Here is a 17410-nt window from a genome sequence, read left to right on the forward strand (position 1 = left end):
TGCTGCTGTCAAGACATGCAATATTAAGTATATATTCCCTTTATCATACTTTTCTGGTACTATGCCTAACAAAAACATTTCTGGCTTATGATCAATATGTTGCTTTAACATTTTTTCTAACCACGTGTGCATTTTCGTCCATTTTTTTTTGCCTTTGCACATGTCCACCACATGTGATAATATGTGCCTTGTGTCTGATTGCATTTCCAACATTTGGCGGACATGTTTTGGAACATCTTTGCTAACCTCGCAGTTGGCAGGTGGGGTTTTGGAGGTCTTGTAGTCCAACCCTCTGCTCAAGGAGGAAACCCTCTACCATTTCAGACAAATGGTTGCCCAATTTCTTCTTAAAAACGTCCAGCGATGGAGCACCCATATACATCATCACACACCACAATTTTGTACTAGTTTCAAGTACTCATCATAACATTATAATTCATATTATGAGATTCTTCTTGCCTTCAGCAGAAGCTAGACGAATGGGATTAGCAAGAAGGAATGTAATGTTATATGACTACATTTCAGACAGGCAGTTCTTGCCACACATAGGCTATTTTCAAAGTTATTCCCTCAGCTAGCATTATTGTCAAATCATACGTCCCAACCGGGCCGTTTTTATTTTTGACAGCTCTCCAACATAAAATTGCAATACAGAATATTTTTCACCACATTAAAAAAAATACAAATAAACTAATTGCCTAAACGTCAGCCATATGTTTTTGGTTGACGAATGAAAATAAGCAACAGCTGCATGTTTCTGCCTGAAGGCAGATATTGACCTAGTTAACGTTTATAGAAAGATAAATTAAAAGATGCTCTGATCATGAACTGGATGGACTGTTGAATTTGGTTAGCCTTCGGAATTTCAAGAAATCACTGAAGTGTGTGTTGATACAAATGGCAATGACATGTTCAAATATTAAAGGTGGAGCCTGCCAAATAAAGTAACAATCTCTATCTTTGAAATTGTCATGCCCCTGTTGGAATCTGATTCTGAGGGGGAGGTCATGCAGCTGACAGGGAGTGGGATTGTGGCTCTGGTGGCTGTGGAAGAAACTGGGGAAGGGTACAGTCCAGCTTGGCATTCAGAGGAAGACCCAGGGCCACTCCCTCTTCATCCTAGGGCATGCAGGGAGAAACGGAGAAGGGAGCAATGTGAGTTATGTGGGTTACGGAGGAGAAAAGGGCCCTGATTCCCTACATTAGCTGCAGCTGGGGAAAACAGGATTTAAAAAGGGTGTTTGCACACAGTACCTTGCTGGAAGCAAAGCGTGAATTATCTTTGTTTGTCAAGTCTTATCTGGGTTCTGGTGTCCTCCCAACTGTGTGTGTGTGTTTCGATATCTTTTGAAGTCTGCAATTCCTTATCCTGCCCTATCCCATTAATTGTTGCAGCATAGTTTGTGTTGGCTTTTATTTATAATTTATATATACTTTGGGTTTGGACTGAATTTCTTCCCTTTAAAAATTGTTCTTGGGAGAGTTTTTTTCTCCAGCCGAAGGTAACTGGACATTGGGGGCAAAGTTGGAGGTATTAAAGGGACTTTACCTACTTGTGTGACCTTGTTGCTTTTGTGCCACACCCCAGGGGGTCATCACAGAAATACAGAAGAACTCAGAGAAGGTTCTTTAAAAAAAAAATCTGGGATTTTTCAAAAGACCATTCCTAAATTCTTCAGTATGCGAATGAGAAAGAATGCATTAGAGCAGGGGTGTCAAACTCACGGCCCGTGGGCCAGATGCATCCCACAGGGTGCTTAAATCTAGCCCATTGGGCCAGCCTGGAAATATCAAAGGACCAACCCACGGTGCCTCTGCTAGTGAAAACGGAGTACAAAGGGGCTGTGTGCTGCCCCCCACACCCCGTTTTGGCCAGCAGGGTTCTGTAAGAGGCATTTGTCCCATTTCTCCCACCCCCGGCTGGCCTATAGAAGAACCAATGCTGATCTGGCCCTTGAAGAACTCGTCTAACACCCTTGTATTACAGAAATACATTCCACTGACAGACAGGATTGACTGTTGCTTTATGGAGCCCAAATTTACTATTTCATAAATTCTGCATTAGGAACTCCACTTCAAGATGGAGATGTAGGGCTTGGACAGCTAGGTCTTCCTGAGTAAGAAGTCTCATTCAGTTAACTTGCTCAATGAACCTCATATCATTGGAGGAGTGGGCAATTCACTTTCCCAAGTGGCCATGTGAGAAACTGGGACTGTTAAGTTCCGCTACCATTGCCACTACCACCACTACAATCCTGCCGCCACCACCCCACCACTGCATGCCAGACAGGGACAGCCAAAGGACCAGACATAGCCCGTGATGCATCAAATGTCTAGGTCTGCATTAGAAGGAGGAATAACTTTGGTGGCTTAAAGCATTTTGGAAGCAGGAGGGCTGAAATAGGGGATGGAGCAGAGGTGGTATTCAGCAGGTTCTGACCAGTTCTGGAGAACTGGTAGCAGAAATTTTGAGTAGTTCGGAGAACCAGCAAATACCACCTCTGACTGACCCTGCCCCCATCTATTCTCTGCCTCCCGAGTCCCAGTTGATTGGCTGGGTCTTCTTTTGTTGCCCTGCACAGGAGAACGGAGCTGGAAAGCAGGTTAGTAGGGTGGGGAGGGAATGGGATTTTGCAGTAACATTCCCCCAGGAGTGCAGAGGGAATGGGGATTTTACAGTATCCTTCCCCTAGAGTGGGGTGGGAATGGAAATTTTATGATATCCTTCCCCTGCCATGCCCAACTAGCCATGCCCACCAAGCCACGCCATGCCCACCAAGCCACACCCACAGAACCGGTAGTAAATTGGGTGGAGGAATGTTATAAAGTAAACAAAAAATTGGATATATCTATAGGCATTCCCTTTGTTTTTTAAAGGAGAGGAATTTGGAATATTGATTGATTCAGAGAAGACTATTGTTTACAGAAGTATTTTCTTACATCACTTACTTCAAAATGACAGAAAACCAGCCCCTCTATTTTAAGTAACCAACCTCAGAAGTGGTTCCAGAAACCACAAAAAAAGGAGGCTTGGGGTTAGATGTAGCTCTATAGGGCCCCATTTTGCTCACCTATGTCTTACTGCCATCGTCTGATTCCTTACCAAACAATGTAATGAAAGTGTATATATTTAGTTGCTGGGTCCCTTCACCACTACTGTTGTGCATTTGTTCACTTCTCTTTGGGGAGAAAGAGAGAACAGGAGACTAAGCTCCTGTCCCAATCTGGTGGGAAATCTTTTGTATACATTATGGAGATGTTTTTTTCAGCCATTGTCTACAGCAGAGGCCCCCAACCCTGGTCTGTGGACTGGCACCAGACCAGAAACTGGGCCATGCAAACAAGCAAAGCCCCATCCGCGGGATGCAGGCAGCATGCAAAACCACACCTTCTCTAGTCTGTGGGAAAACCTCTCTCCACGGAACCAGTCCCTGGTGCCCAAAAAAGTTGGGGGCCGCTAGTCTATGGAACATTATTCCAACCAACAATTCCAAATGAGGCGCATTTGTGGATTTATCTTCACCAAGAGAGAATGTCTTACATAAGCCGTGGGATGTCGCTGACAGGCACAGTGCCGTCTTGGGTTTCACTTTCTCCGTCCTCTTCCTCCTCTTCACTGCTTTCGGACTCCTCACTGGAAGAGGAATAATCGGTAACTTTCTTTAAAGGCCGGTTGGTTTCCTCAATCCGCAGCTCCCGCAGTTCTTTTGCTAAAGCAGTCAGATCCTGTACGAGAAGGGGAAAATGCAGAAAAATGACGTGAATTTTCACCTGAACTACTGAAGGGGTGGAATGAGGATTAGGAAACGCGATAGCCAGCTGATATAGAAGGCAACATTATGGAATGTATAGAGTTTGTTGTACTAAACCCTGGCTTTATACTCACTGAAAACCAAACAGCAAACTGCTAACATATGGGTTACACATAAACATGTGTTTATAGCCTTCTATGAACATGTACAAGACTAGGGGAGGGGGAAATGACATCTTGAACATTATGTCATGCAATTGACACAAATAAATTTGTATCATCTGCATGACAATGTCATGACACACGCAAGCTCATTATGATAGATTTAGCATACCTAAATCTATTGATAGCTATAGCAGTTACAAGAATGCAGTCGCCATCATAGTAAACTGGGAACAATGCCATCTCAGAAGGTTATTGATTCCAAACGTACAATTTGGATGATCCAAAATCTGCATGTCTTCCACTTAAAACACATTTAAGTGGAATGGAAGAGCATGAGGTCAACCATGACCAAATACCACAGACTTTAGATCATGCTAACTGAACTAACTTTGGCTATTACGTTTTCCATGTGGACCTCTTTATATCCATTTCTCTAGAAATTCAGTGCAATGTATCAAATGGATTCCTTATCTATGATTGTCACTAATAATGTGCAATATATGTAAAGCTCACATAATCGTTTGAATCATGCATAATGATGTACAAAAGATATAGGCAGGGTGCATTTTACAATATGTGCATGTGAGTGCAAGTGAAGTGCATGTATACATATGCAAAACTGCCCATGAATCATAATGCTAGAACCTAAATTACCAGACACAAAGAAATTTTCATTTAACACAACATTTAAGGTTCCCCATTTATATCTTAATAGTGTTGTTCGAGGCAAAAAGTTGTAAGAACTGTAAAGAGATATTCATTGTAATCTTACATGCTTTCATGACCACACAAAGGAAAGCAGTAGGGTAAAGAATAAAATGCACAATAACTTTAATTAAATGAGTTAGAAGATAATGCATTAAGGAAGCACAAGATGATCAAAACAATTGCAATCAACTCTCTTACAATATTAAGACTAAGGAACCTATTAGCAAATTTGCTCAGATATAAAAGATTATGGAAAAAGAAACTGAAAAAAATTCAAGTTTCTATACTGTTGGTTTGTTTGTTCCTCTAGCTATATTTGCTTTTTCCTGCATCATATAATTATTTTTTGTGTAAAATGTCTTGGAATGTCTCTTAAAAATAAAAATAAACAGTCCTTTGCAACCTGATAGGAGAAACTGAGAATTAAAAAAAAAAACCTAACAATCCAGGCTCAGTGAAGTTCTCTTTGATAGTTCTGCACTCAGCTTGCTTGATTATGTCAAGCCCAGTGATGGGATTCAATTTTTTTTACTACCGGTTCTGTGGGCGTGGCTTGGTGGGTGTGGCAGGGGAAGGAAAATCTCCAGTCAGAGGTGGTATTTGCCGGTTCTCTGAACTACTCAAAATTTCCACTACCGGTTCTCCAGAACTGGACAGAATTTGCTGAATACCACTTCTGGTCAAGTCTATAGCGATTGTGTAAGGAAATCAAAGAGTGAAGTGTCATCTTCCCTCTACTCATCAAGTCTAATACCATTCAGGTTAAATTGTAAGCCTTTCTAGCCATTTTGTAAAATGTTATGAACAAAATCTATCTTGAGCATATTGAACTCTATGGGCAGACTGATATAGAAATAGAACAATGAACTAATGGGAGAAGTTTCAATCAACCAAATACCCGGTTTTCATTTGCTTAAACTACAGTGTCTAATGTTTTGAAATACTGCAGAAATTATAAATGTAAAGTTACCCAAATTCCCCCTTACATATTAGAGGAAACCATCTTTGCAAATTTTAAGACATTACAAAATCAGAAGTCTCAAAATATAAATAAAAGCCAACTGAAGTTTTACTTCATGAAGCTAACAAGTCAAACTTTGCAATGCTATCAAATTCAACACATAACAATTCCAGCAAACAGAAAACTTTGCTAACATCATTTCAAGCGGATTCCACCCAGATTAACTCAAAACAGTCTGTTAAAACAAAAATTATCCTAAAGTTACAACATATTAGCATAGCATTGCTATGCGAGATTATTTGTCCTGATTTAAAAGCATGGCTCTTTAATTCATTAGTGTGAGGATGAGACTATTGGTGATTACTGATTTATTATCCCAATGCAAAAATATTGTGAATCCTACCCACAAGGAATTCTCAAGGGTTTTAGTTTGTCTGATGTTTTATGAGGGGAGATTGAAGTATAAAAGACAGTTGTTCAAGAAAAGGTCGGCAGTGGGGCATTTTATAGAATTTTTCTGAAGATCTGACATTAGTGACAAATTTTGAGCCGGCAATTGCTCTACTTCATTTTCCAAAAATTGAGACTTTTATTATTGTTTTTTTTAAAATGGAGAGCTTCGGTATCTTGAAACTCATACCCCAAGTATCACATTTTCAAAGGTGCATTTTAATTATATTTGTTGCTTCACCATCCAACAAAGTGACCTAACCAAGTCATGATGATGTAACTAATGTTAACAATCAGTTTGTCCAATTTTTTGTAACTTGAAGTAGCAAGAAACCTACTGCTGTGTATTAGAGAAAATTATTTTTGACAAAAAGAAGGGCTAGAGGTGACGTGATAGCAGTGTCCCAATATTTCAGGTGCTGCCACAAAGAAGAGGGAGTCAAGCTATTCTGCAAAGCATCTGAAGGCAGGACAAGAAGCAATGGGTGGAAGGAGAGAAGCAACCTAGAACTAAGGAGACATTTCCTGACAGTTGGAACAATTAACCAGTGGAACGACTTGCCTCCAGAAGTTGTAAATACTCCAACACTCGAAGTTTTTAAGAAGAGATTGGATAACCATTTGCCTGAAATGCTGTAGGGTTTCCTGCCTAAGCATGGGGTTGGACTAGAAGACCTCCAAGGTCCCTTCCAACTCTGTTATTTCTGTATTCTATATGTTTTTTCTTAGTTATGACAAACAAGTAAGATAAAAATTTGTGATTACAACACAATTAGGAGTTGTGAATACCTACTGCCACAAAATTCTCAAATCTAAAAGTTGGAGGAGCAAATCTTATGGATGGTGCCTTGAAATATATAGGAAAGGTTTGCTCAATCAAATAACGGACAGCAGGAGTAAACACCATCACCATCAAGCCAATATTAACAGTTTAAGGACTAGAATCATAGATGAATGTGTGACACTTTTCTTTCTACTCTCTAGAACAGGGTCTCCAACCTTGGCAACTTTAAGCCTGGAGGACTTCAACTCCCAGAAAGCTTTGCTGGCTGGGGAATTCTGGGAGTTGAAGTCCTCCAGGCTTAAAGTTGCCAAGGTTGGAGACCCTTGCTCTAGAAGATGAATACAGTTCTTACACCCCATTATATTCTTTTTTATGTAATTAAAGAAAATAATAACTATGGCTTCTACTACCAACAAACATAATTAATTTCTGGCCTAATCTAAGCAAATATTTTCATTACTAACAAATTCCTTGGTTTTAAATGCTTTGGTCAACCCCCCCCCCAATCCCCATATGAAAACAAGTCTAATTAAGATTTGGGCAGCATGAATATTTTTCTAATATACCTTTCAAAGTCCAGTAATGAATGACTCATTCATTCTGACTGGATTGTTTCCAATTACCTGCAGCAACACATCATATTACTTTTAAATTAGTCTGCTCACCATCATCCAACTAGAGAATTAAATAGTAAAAAAAATTGGCTTATACATTCTCAACTGCAACCCCTATTATAATTTGGATATCAAACTAGAGCTTCATAATTACTGCTCACAAATCATTCAAGCAAGAGAAAGGGGCCCCCAACTGGGCCTAAATGTTTCGTTTCTTAGATTTCTAGGTTTCCAATCACACATGAAAACAACAGTTTTAATCCACAGGGTGTTACAGATACACTGGTGTTCAATGTAGCATGTCTCAGAGCAGCTTTACATGGTTGAAAGAGTTGCGAATGGCCTTTCTATAATTTCAGAATGTAGGAAGATGATACTTCTGGGAATGAACATTTTAACTTGTGTAAAAAAAAAAAAACCTATAATAAAGGTACCAATCACCTTTGATGCAATAGCTGTTTGGTAAAGGTCCTGACGTATTTTCCTAAATCGGCTTCAATCTGGGATTTATTTATTTATTTATTTTATTTATTTGATTTGCCAATTGTTTACAAGATAATAAGTATAAGTGTATACATAGTTGTGAATACATGAAATGGGTACATATAAGAAAAATAAAAGAATAAGAGAAACAATAGGACAGGGACGGTAGGCACGTTGGTGCGCTTATGCACGCCCCCTAGAGACCTCTTAGGAAAGGGGTGAGGTCAATAGTAGACATTTATGAACATACTTCCTGGCCTCTGACCAGTTGTCTTCTCTTTCTTCAGTTTAGCTATCCTAATTTGGAGGGACATATAGTTTGGAATGTTATATTTATATTTACAAAGAAACAAAGGGTATGACTAGCTGATGAGAGCCAAATAGGTTGAAACAGATCTATACTAGCCTCCCTTTATTTCTGTCGGTAAATATAAATTTAACACAAAAAATAGTTTGTTGCAAAAGTGACTGCCTGCGAAGGCTCTTGGATTGGGAATGAAAAGCAAAAGAAGAAGCAGTATGCTCCGTCCCATATTTGGGTAGACCAGGTTGCCCTGATAAAAAATACTTAGAGTTTGGAATGTGTGGAAAAAGGAATTGTGAGAATTAGATCCAGGCAAAGCCAAAAGCAAATACCCCACACTACGGAACTGGAACAACTGATGTAATGGTGCCGTCTAGATAGAGTACATGAGTAGCATAGATCTTTATTTCCTGAATTTTTAGGGAAGTCAAATTTGGAGACTTTCTATGGTTCTTTTTTTTTATATGATGGTAAGCCTGTGAAATGTAGGCTTTCTAACTCCAAATGATAGTGTTGTGGTTCGCCGGCAGCCTGTGCAAACAGCAGCGGAACTGGACAGTGGGGAAGAATGGGGACCAGAGCCAGAATCTGGGGAGGACTTGGACTAGGGTCCTGCATCCTATGCAGAGATGGGGCCAGGACCATCTGGGAGTGATGTGCTGGCTCCGGAGCCTCCAGAGTCTGGCAGCAGCGAGGCAGAGGAGGAATGTTCCCAGTGCACGTGTGCGCAGAGCTGCTAGAAGGCAAGAGCAGCTGAGACAAAAGGGGTGACTCAGGAATAAGGCTTGGAGGTGATTGCCCCTCACCTAAGGTTTAAAGTAGGTGCAAAGGTAGAGAAACCTTTGCAGGAAGCAAAATTGTTTGCTCTGTTCAGATTAAACCTTGAAGCTCTATGTGGACTTTTTACTTCGGTTGTTTTTTTTACAGTTAATTTGGCACTTTAGTTGTTGGCAGCAATTCAAAGGAGATAAAGGTGGGTGCTTATCTCAAGGGACATTACGGCTGGGAATGAACATAATTCCCAGCGTTGAAATAAAACAAGAGTTATTTGGACTAAGCGTGTGCTTAATTACGGTCTCAGGAAGCCTTGGTCAGAACATTGGGAATAGCATTTACTGGGTTTTTTAAAAATTGGAGGGTCTTTAATACCCAAAACACATGAGCAGCTACACATCACTTCTGTCTGGGTTGGGGAATTCTCTATTCAGCAACCATGACATAAAATAATGGACAGGTTTCTTTCTTCTCACCCATGCTTCTTTACATAATGAATATATAAGTTTTAGTTTGTGTAACTAGCAAAAGCACATATTCAAGCAGGGAAGATACCTAGATACCTGCATGGCAGCTCTGATTCAGCTCATGAGCCTTAAATAGACCCCATGATGCAACCAGAATATCCCTGGTGACACTTCCCTTTATTCTCATGTGGATTTGAAGCCTTTACCACAGGATCTTAAAATGGTGAGTTTGAAACCTAAAAATCTAGATCTACATGTAACTTTTACCTGTTACACAAATGCCCAAAAGGATCAGGAGAAAGTGCAATTCCCATATTTCAGTAAATACCTGAGATAATAGACAACATTTTAATCAGAATTGACTTTTCTATTTTGGGGCAGGAAAATCTAGCAATATGGGTTTATTTAGGTTCCTACTATCATTATAATTCTAATATGCCCCAATCTTATCCGAGTGGGTTAAATACATCATGATGGAAGACAACTTAAATAAAAGTTTTACATGTCACATTTACACCTATTTTTCCTTTTAGAGAGAGTGTTTCTCTAGTTATATTAAGATCTTTCCTCTGGAATTACAATTAGCAAGAGCCCATTTTGTGAGCAAACAAGAAAGTAGGGTTTACTTTAAGCATAACTTTATGCAAGGGCATGACAAACCAAGAATAGACACTGCTATAAACCTTCTCTATTGCTTTATTATAGGCTTGAGGGTAATGGTGAATTAATTAGCACCAGAAGGAAAAAAGATCAGGATAGGAAAAGACATCTTTAAATTTAATAAATAAATAATAACATGTCAGAAAAACCAGGTCAGTTAGAAATAAAACAAAAATTGTTAAGTCAGTGTAGGGAGAAAAATAAAATGTCAGAAAAATCAGGAAGTAGGTTAGAAACAAACTAAAAATGATTAAGGGTAAAAAGAGAAAAACACAATAACAAAGTAATTTCTTCTACACCCTATTCCAATTTAGAAATACAAAATGTCAAAAAGCAAAATCAAGCTGGTATGAAATGGCATAGTCAGCTTGTTACAGGCCTTTGTGAAATCTCATAGCAAAAATAATGGTAGTTTAGATTAGCCACAGGGCAGAGGATATTTAATTAAATTCCTTCTCGTCTACTTCTTTCGGTTAGGAATCAAGGCACTGAGCTGAGCCTCCGTGCTTCATCTTGTCTTGAACCAAGCCAGAATTTCTTGAAAGATTCCCCAAAATAAAAACAAGTGCAGATACAACAAACAATTAGAAACTACATTGACAACTGTCCGTACAGGTAGTCCTCAACTTACAACAGGTCATTTAGTAACCATTCAAAGTAACAATGGCACTTAAATAAGTGACTTATGACTGTTTTTCACACCGATGCAGCATTCCCAGTGGTCAGGTGATCAAAATTCCAACACTTGGCAACTGACTCATATTTATGACCATTGCAGGGTTCCAGAGTCATGTGATCCTCCTTTTGTGACCTTCTGACAAGCAAAGTCAAAGGGGAAACCAGATTCACTTAACAACCGTGTTACTAGCTTAAGAGCTGCAGTGATTCACTTAACCAATGGGGCAAGAAAAGTCGTAAAATGGGGCAAAAGTCACTTAACTAATTTCTCACTTAGCAACATAATTTTGGGGCTCAATTGAGGTAATAAGTCGAGGACCACCTGTACTACAGTACCTTACAAATACTTGAAGTATACTTTAAGTATGTTAGATACTTATTTCCTCTCCCCCCCACCCCCAAATTGTACAAAATTTGTGGAGAGATGATTCATCAAATTAAAAAAAAGCAGCAATATAAGACCCTTGGTGGCACAGTGGTTAGAGTGCAGTACTGCAAGCTACTTCTGCTGACTATCAGCTGCCTGCAATTTGGCAGATTGAATCTCACCAGGCTCAAGGTTGACTCTGCCTTCCATCCTTCCGAGGTGGGTAAAATGAGGATCCAGATTGTTGGGGGCAAGAGGCTGACTCTGTAAAGTGCTTAGAGAAGGCTGGAAAGCACTATAAAGCATATATCAGTCTAAGTGCTATTGCTACTGCTACATACTACTCATACATGACAGATGCCTAGCACAAAAGATAAATGGGACTCACAGCAGGTCGACTTGGCCGGGTCATCTCCTTGCTTTCTTCCTGCTTTACCTTGGCTGGTTCATGTGGGAGTATGGGCGATCCTTCAAGCTTGGCATTTCCTGGGCAAAGAAGAAACCCAGTACAAAAAGGATTCAAGACCAAATCAGGGAGGAAGTGTGAGGCAGGGGGAGAAAGTCTGCCTCATAAAATCCCATTCGCTTGGGTGTTGACTGTAATCTTTTCTGAGCCTAGATCTCAAAGAGTACATGCTGGTCTGAGAGAAATCCCCATTTCTTTTCGTTCTCACACCATTGGCATTTTGGTACTAGTTACATCTGCTTAAGACAAGTTTCTCCAAAACCTTTTCAGGAAGCTTGGCTTAGTTAAACTTGTATCTGAGCCATACCACTTCAAATGAAAAGTTGGTATTGATACCAACTATGAGTTGGAACGTAGTGCAATTTTGGAATCACCCCATCAGGAAATAAAGTTTGATGCTATGCTATGGCCTCAGACTAGTCTGGGTACCTCCAGATGTATGATCTTCAATTGTTCCCAGCTTTCACCATTGCTTTAATTCACTCATTTGGAAGACACCCAGGTGGGGTGGTGGTTTGGGGATTTATTTGGTTGAGGATTCTTTCATCTGCCAAGGACTTCTACAGTTCTCTGATGTAGAAAGAGGAGATAGCAAACTGCCTTAGTGGCATCCATTTTCTTCAACATTCAAACATATATCGTCCTTCACTCAGGAACTGGCAACTTTTTGTGCCCCAAGCTAAATGTAATGAGATTTTAGAGATCTCATCACATCTTTTTCCCACAAACTTGAGATCCTGTGGAATGCTAACTAAATTTTGAGAGGCCAGAATGGTTTAGACTTGGAAAGAAGCCTGGCACCTGTGGGAATTCTGTGCTGATCATGGGTGCTAAATTGTAAGGTTGCTCACTTCTTTGTGTCTTAGCATGATGTGTGAACCCAATAGCTTAATACTCTTAGCAAACCAAGGAGATACTGCTTGTCCAATAATCATGGCTAAAATATCCTGGCTTAGTGTTTCATAGCAAGGCAGATATTCAAAACACAAACAGAGTTTAGGACACAGGGAGAAATGAAAATTCTTTCTAGCATTATAGGTGGTCACAGATGATAATCCAATGAATTACAAGTATTTCAAGCAGCAAAAATGAAAATAGAAGAGGACAAACTGTAGGCATGAGAATGGGCTGAAATCTCACCTCTGGCTCGGTTCCGCTCACTGGAACCAGCTTGGGATCCAGGCTGGGAGCCGCCCTGTGAACTGGGCTGTGAACTGGGGGTGCTGGAGCTGGAAGAACTGCCACTGCTTGTCCTCTGTATCAGATTTTCTATTATGGGCTCTGTTCTCCGCAGGTCTGGGTTACTAGAAAGAGGAAAGAAAAGAGGATGTTGTACCTATTTATTTGTATTCCACCTTTATTATTTGTTTATAAATAACTCAAGGTAGTAAACATACTTAATACTGTTCCCATTTTCCCAACAACAACAGCAATCCTGTGACATGAGTTGGGCTGAGAGAGAGTGACTTGTCCAGTCACCCAGCCAGCTTTCATGCCCAAGACAGGGCTAGAACTCACAATCTTCTGATTTCTACATTGGTGCCTTAACAACTAGACCAGACTGACTCTCATTTATCTATTCATCTATTTCATGAATACTTTAGAAAGATTCCTGTGAATTAGTAAGGTGGGAGAGAACCCTTTGATGCTTATTTTGGTCAACGCTGCAAATTTTCATTGAAGACCTTTGGTATTGAAGATGGCATGTATCCCTAGATCTAACAGAATAACAACCAGGTTGCTCTGGTTCCTAATGCCATGAACAGCTAAACCACAGCTGCCTCTTTCTTCAGAAGGGAGCAAACTGAACATCATTGGGGGTGGGAGGGGGGCTTAGATCCCCTTCCAAATATAATGCTTTAAAACAGCATCAGAAAATCCACAAAATTGGAAGGTTAGTCATTAAGTAGAGGCAATGGATAAAACTTCACTGTAAACTGCAGTGAAAAAAACAACCAATGTCATTCATGTTCGGTAGTCCTTTCCCTAAACAAGTTTATGGCTACTCCACTGGGATGGATTAGATTTCTTCTCCTCCAAGGAGAAAACTGTTATTTCTGTTATTTCAACAATTTCCTGTTGATCCATAAGATCTTTACTAAGTAAAATAAGGCAAAACACCACTACCAAACCGTAAAGCCAAGATCCTGCAGGAATATTCCCAAACTACTTCTTGTATGTGTAAAGTAGGGAAAGTGAATGAGTACTGTGCAGGTTTGAAAACCTTACACAACATCCTCACAGAGTAAGAAGTTATCATTCTCATTATGTCAGAGAACCAGGCTTCCAAATCATTAGTGGCTTTGGGTACTATCAATTCTCCAATCAAACCTCTGGAAAAGTTGATAAGAGATCTTGGATGATACTAGATGAACTGTATCATCGAATATCTGCATGTGTAATCACAACTTCATAGTAAACAAGGGACAACCTAATTACATAGATATGGTCTTCGAGAAATCAATAGCCATCAAATAAATATTGGGCCTTATCTATGATCATCCATTTATTTAAATTCTTTGCAGCATACCATTTTGAAATTTCCTTAATTTCTGCTAAAACAGTATTTTAAAAAACTGATTTATACAAGATATGTTAGGAGATGCAGTAGGATGACCAAAACAAAGTCATTAAGAGTAATGGGATGGCAGCCATCAAATTAAGGAAACCAGTAAGTGATAAGTTAAACAAAATCATTCTGAAACCAGCTACAAATATTCTATGATGTATGTAGCTCTGTATTTCAGCTACCATAAATTATACACCAGCTACTATTGACTATTCTATTTGCCTTGTTCTAATTCCCTCCAAAAGGCAACAACTGAGTTGATCTTGAGATAACAAAAAAGACTCAAGGCAGTCTCAGATATGACTGTTCATCTACTGTAGAACACACAGCCCAGGTGTGTTATTTCACATTGTTCTACTCCAGGCTGGCTGTGAGGTATTAGGAGAATTGAAGTACCACACGCCTAGAGGGATCTTCTTAGCTGAAGGATGCCACTTTTATCCTGTCCTATCTTTTCTTTGATCTCACTTTCATCTTTACAGTTAGTGAAAATTGCCTACATATAGTAACAACATTCTATCATTGGACATTGAATTTGAAAGTGAAGTGCCTAGCTCCAAGCACCAATTCCATTGCAAATTAATGAAGAGACATTCCTAAGAACAAGTACAGGTGTGAAAATCCAGCCTAAAGCAAATGCAGAATAGAAAGTTAGACTTGAACAAGAGGAATCTGCATTTAAATCCCGCTTGTTGGAGGTGCTAATTGTATAGACATTCCACCCTTTCTTCTAGAGGTAAGAAAAACATTGAAACTCAGTTTTCTTGGTTCATATCCAAACTTCTCTAGCTGCCCTTAAATTGTTCTTATATTTAAAATGAGATTAGCAAAACCCATCCTGTTCTTTCTCTCAAGAGTTCAGATCCCAGCAAGGAAGAAAGAAGACAAAAGGGCAACTGCGCCCAAAATAAAGCGGTAGCTTTTATGCATGCCACCTTGAGTGGAAAACTATTTTGGTAAATAACACATAGATTATCCATTTTTAACTGGGTCATTCTAAGAATAACTCACTAGTTTTATTCTGGGTTTTCTAACCCTAAAACTGTATATTCCAAATTCCATCCAGTTGGGAAAGGCAGTTATAGAAGATGAAACATTTTCTTGCCTGAATACAATTCAAATATTTTCAGACTGGTTTCTGTAGATTTTGAATTTTAGATGCAGTATGAGTGAGGTTTCCTAGGGAAAATTCTAGATTTTCTGCCTTTCTGAGCAAATCTTTCAATCTTCTACTTAGATGGTGTTTGTTGTACATTGTGGTGCACAAAAGAGTCTTTGGGTTATGGCTGCTTTGTACTGTATACTGCAACAGGATCTGTAGTGTGATGCAAAACACAAAACTAATTGAAGAAAGAGCAAGAAATCCTAGATCCAAGACTTACATCCTTTTAGGCAAAGGTTGCTGCTGCTGTATGCCAGAAATGATATTTGAAATATTGTGGAGATGAATGCTTGCCAAAGTCTTAAATAAATCTTGGCCATTTCCTATTTTACAGCAGTCCCCTAGCTCTTAATGCATTAGTTTAGTTAAATCAGATTAAATCCTGATTTATCAAGAGCTGAAATAAGTAAGATCTCTTGACCAGCATAATATGAAATATACAAATGACATCTATCTATCTATCTATCTATCTATCTATCTATCTATCTATCTATCTATCTATCTATCTATCTATCTATCTATCTATCTATCTATCTACCTACCTACCTATCTTTCTATCTGAAATATAAATAAATAATCTACTCTGAAGGCCAGTGGCTCCCCAAAACTTTAGGCAATATCTGAAAAGGTGCCGGGCAACATATGAACAATACCAGAGGAGATGCAAAAAAGGGAAAATTAAAAAACTGCAGCAACTGGGGTTTTTGAACTCAAGATCAACCGAAGGGAAGAGGGGCTAATTGATGCCACTACGGAGGCAAATAGGTTTCCCTCCATTTCACAGTGTAGTTATCTGCTAAAATTACATGTAGGAAGATTCGGGATTGGGGGGGAAAAATTCTTAAGAGACACATTGTGAAATTTGCTTCCATCAGATACTGTGATGGACCATTAGCTTAGGCAGATTTTAGTGGAATCTAGACAAAATCATGGAGAGGACAGTCAATAGTTACTTGTCTTGGTAACCCATTATTAGGTACTTCCTTGAACACAGGTAGCAAATAAGTAACTGTTATCTTAAATATCAGATGCTAGGAAACAACAGTGGAAAAAGGGCTATCACAATTTTATGAAGATTTATGAGCTTCCCAAATACATCTGGTTACCTGTTTATGACACAACACTGAGCTTAATGGGATCTTGCTCTAACCAGCAAGGCTCTTTCCATGCATGTGTCCATTATGTTCATGCTCCATTGAGCTTTTTTAAAACTAAAGATGGCAAGGACAGAACTGCCATGCAAAATATGTGCTCTCCCACTGAACACCACTGTTCAACACTATCTGAATAGGGTAGAAGGTTCCCTAACTTGCTACATTCCTCTTGTCTACAAGAAGGTTGGGGAAAGGAAATAAGACATTCTTCCTCCACAGAATATTCAACTGTCTCTCTCTTCTAAATCTAGCACTTTAGATGTATGAACATTAAGTTTTATCTTGGTTGGCATTACCTTGCTCTTATGGGCTGTGATCCGAGTCGAGGTCCAAGAGCATTCCCATTCCCAGGTGAGTTCTTCCGAGCTAATGCAGGTGAGATGGAAGTAGTTCGTTGAGGCACCTGTAAGAAAACCCAAAGCGTGCTGGCTACTGAAGTTCTCTTGCCAGAAGTAGGCTCCCAGACTTGAAATGAGACAACTTGCTGTGGCCAACGTACCACTACCAACTCCCTGTGGGGCAATTGCCACTGGACAATTTAACAATTCGATTTAATTATTTAAAAGAAATAAAAAGTATTTTAATTTTTGTCATGCACATGCACAAGTTGTCCCATCGCAAGTTGGCCATGGCAAGTTGTCCTGAGGAGAGTTGGCTGTGGCAAGTTGGCCGTGGCAAATTGTCACAGACCCTCCCAGATTATAACCAATGTATTATAGGTAATGACTACCAGGTTAGGCAAATTTGCCAGTGAAATGTGCTTTAATTTCTTCTGGAAAGATGGAAGTATTTTTTTTTCAATGAAGCAATTATAAACTGCACTTGGTTTTCACAGCACTTTGTTAGGACATAAAATATCATATCTGAAATGCATTCATTTTAATTCCATGGGG

General features: G+C 39.4%; 1 protein-coding gene across 7 annotated transcripts in view; it reads right to left on the reverse strand.

Moving 5' to 3' along the window:
- The window catches only part of TNIK (TRAF2 and NCK interacting kinase), a 341628-nt gene that overhangs the window by 31721 nt on the left and 292497 nt on the right, over positions 1-17410 (reverse strand). For all 7 annotated transcript variants that reach the window (XM_087965315.1, XM_087965313.1, XM_087965318.1 and 4 more), the window contains 4 exons: positions 16814-16920; positions 12773-12936; positions 11555-11652; positions 3542-3726 (listed from right to left, as the gene is read on the reverse strand). In XM_087965315.1, coding sequence (XP_087821441.1) covers positions 3542-3726; positions 11555-11652; positions 12773-12936; positions 16814-16920 — 554 coding nt within the window. The remainder of the gene's footprint in view (positions 1-3541; positions 3727-11554; positions 11653-12772; positions 12937-16813; positions 16921-17410) is intronic.

Source organism: Notechis scutatus, chromosome 4 (genome assembly GCF_049901735.1).
Source record: "Notechis scutatus isolate UNSWTSFEM ecotype Mainland chromosome 4, rNotScu1.2, whole genome shotgun sequence".
Classification (NCBI taxonomy): Eukaryota; Metazoa; Chordata; class Lepidosauria; order Squamata; family Elapidae; genus Notechis; species Notechis scutatus.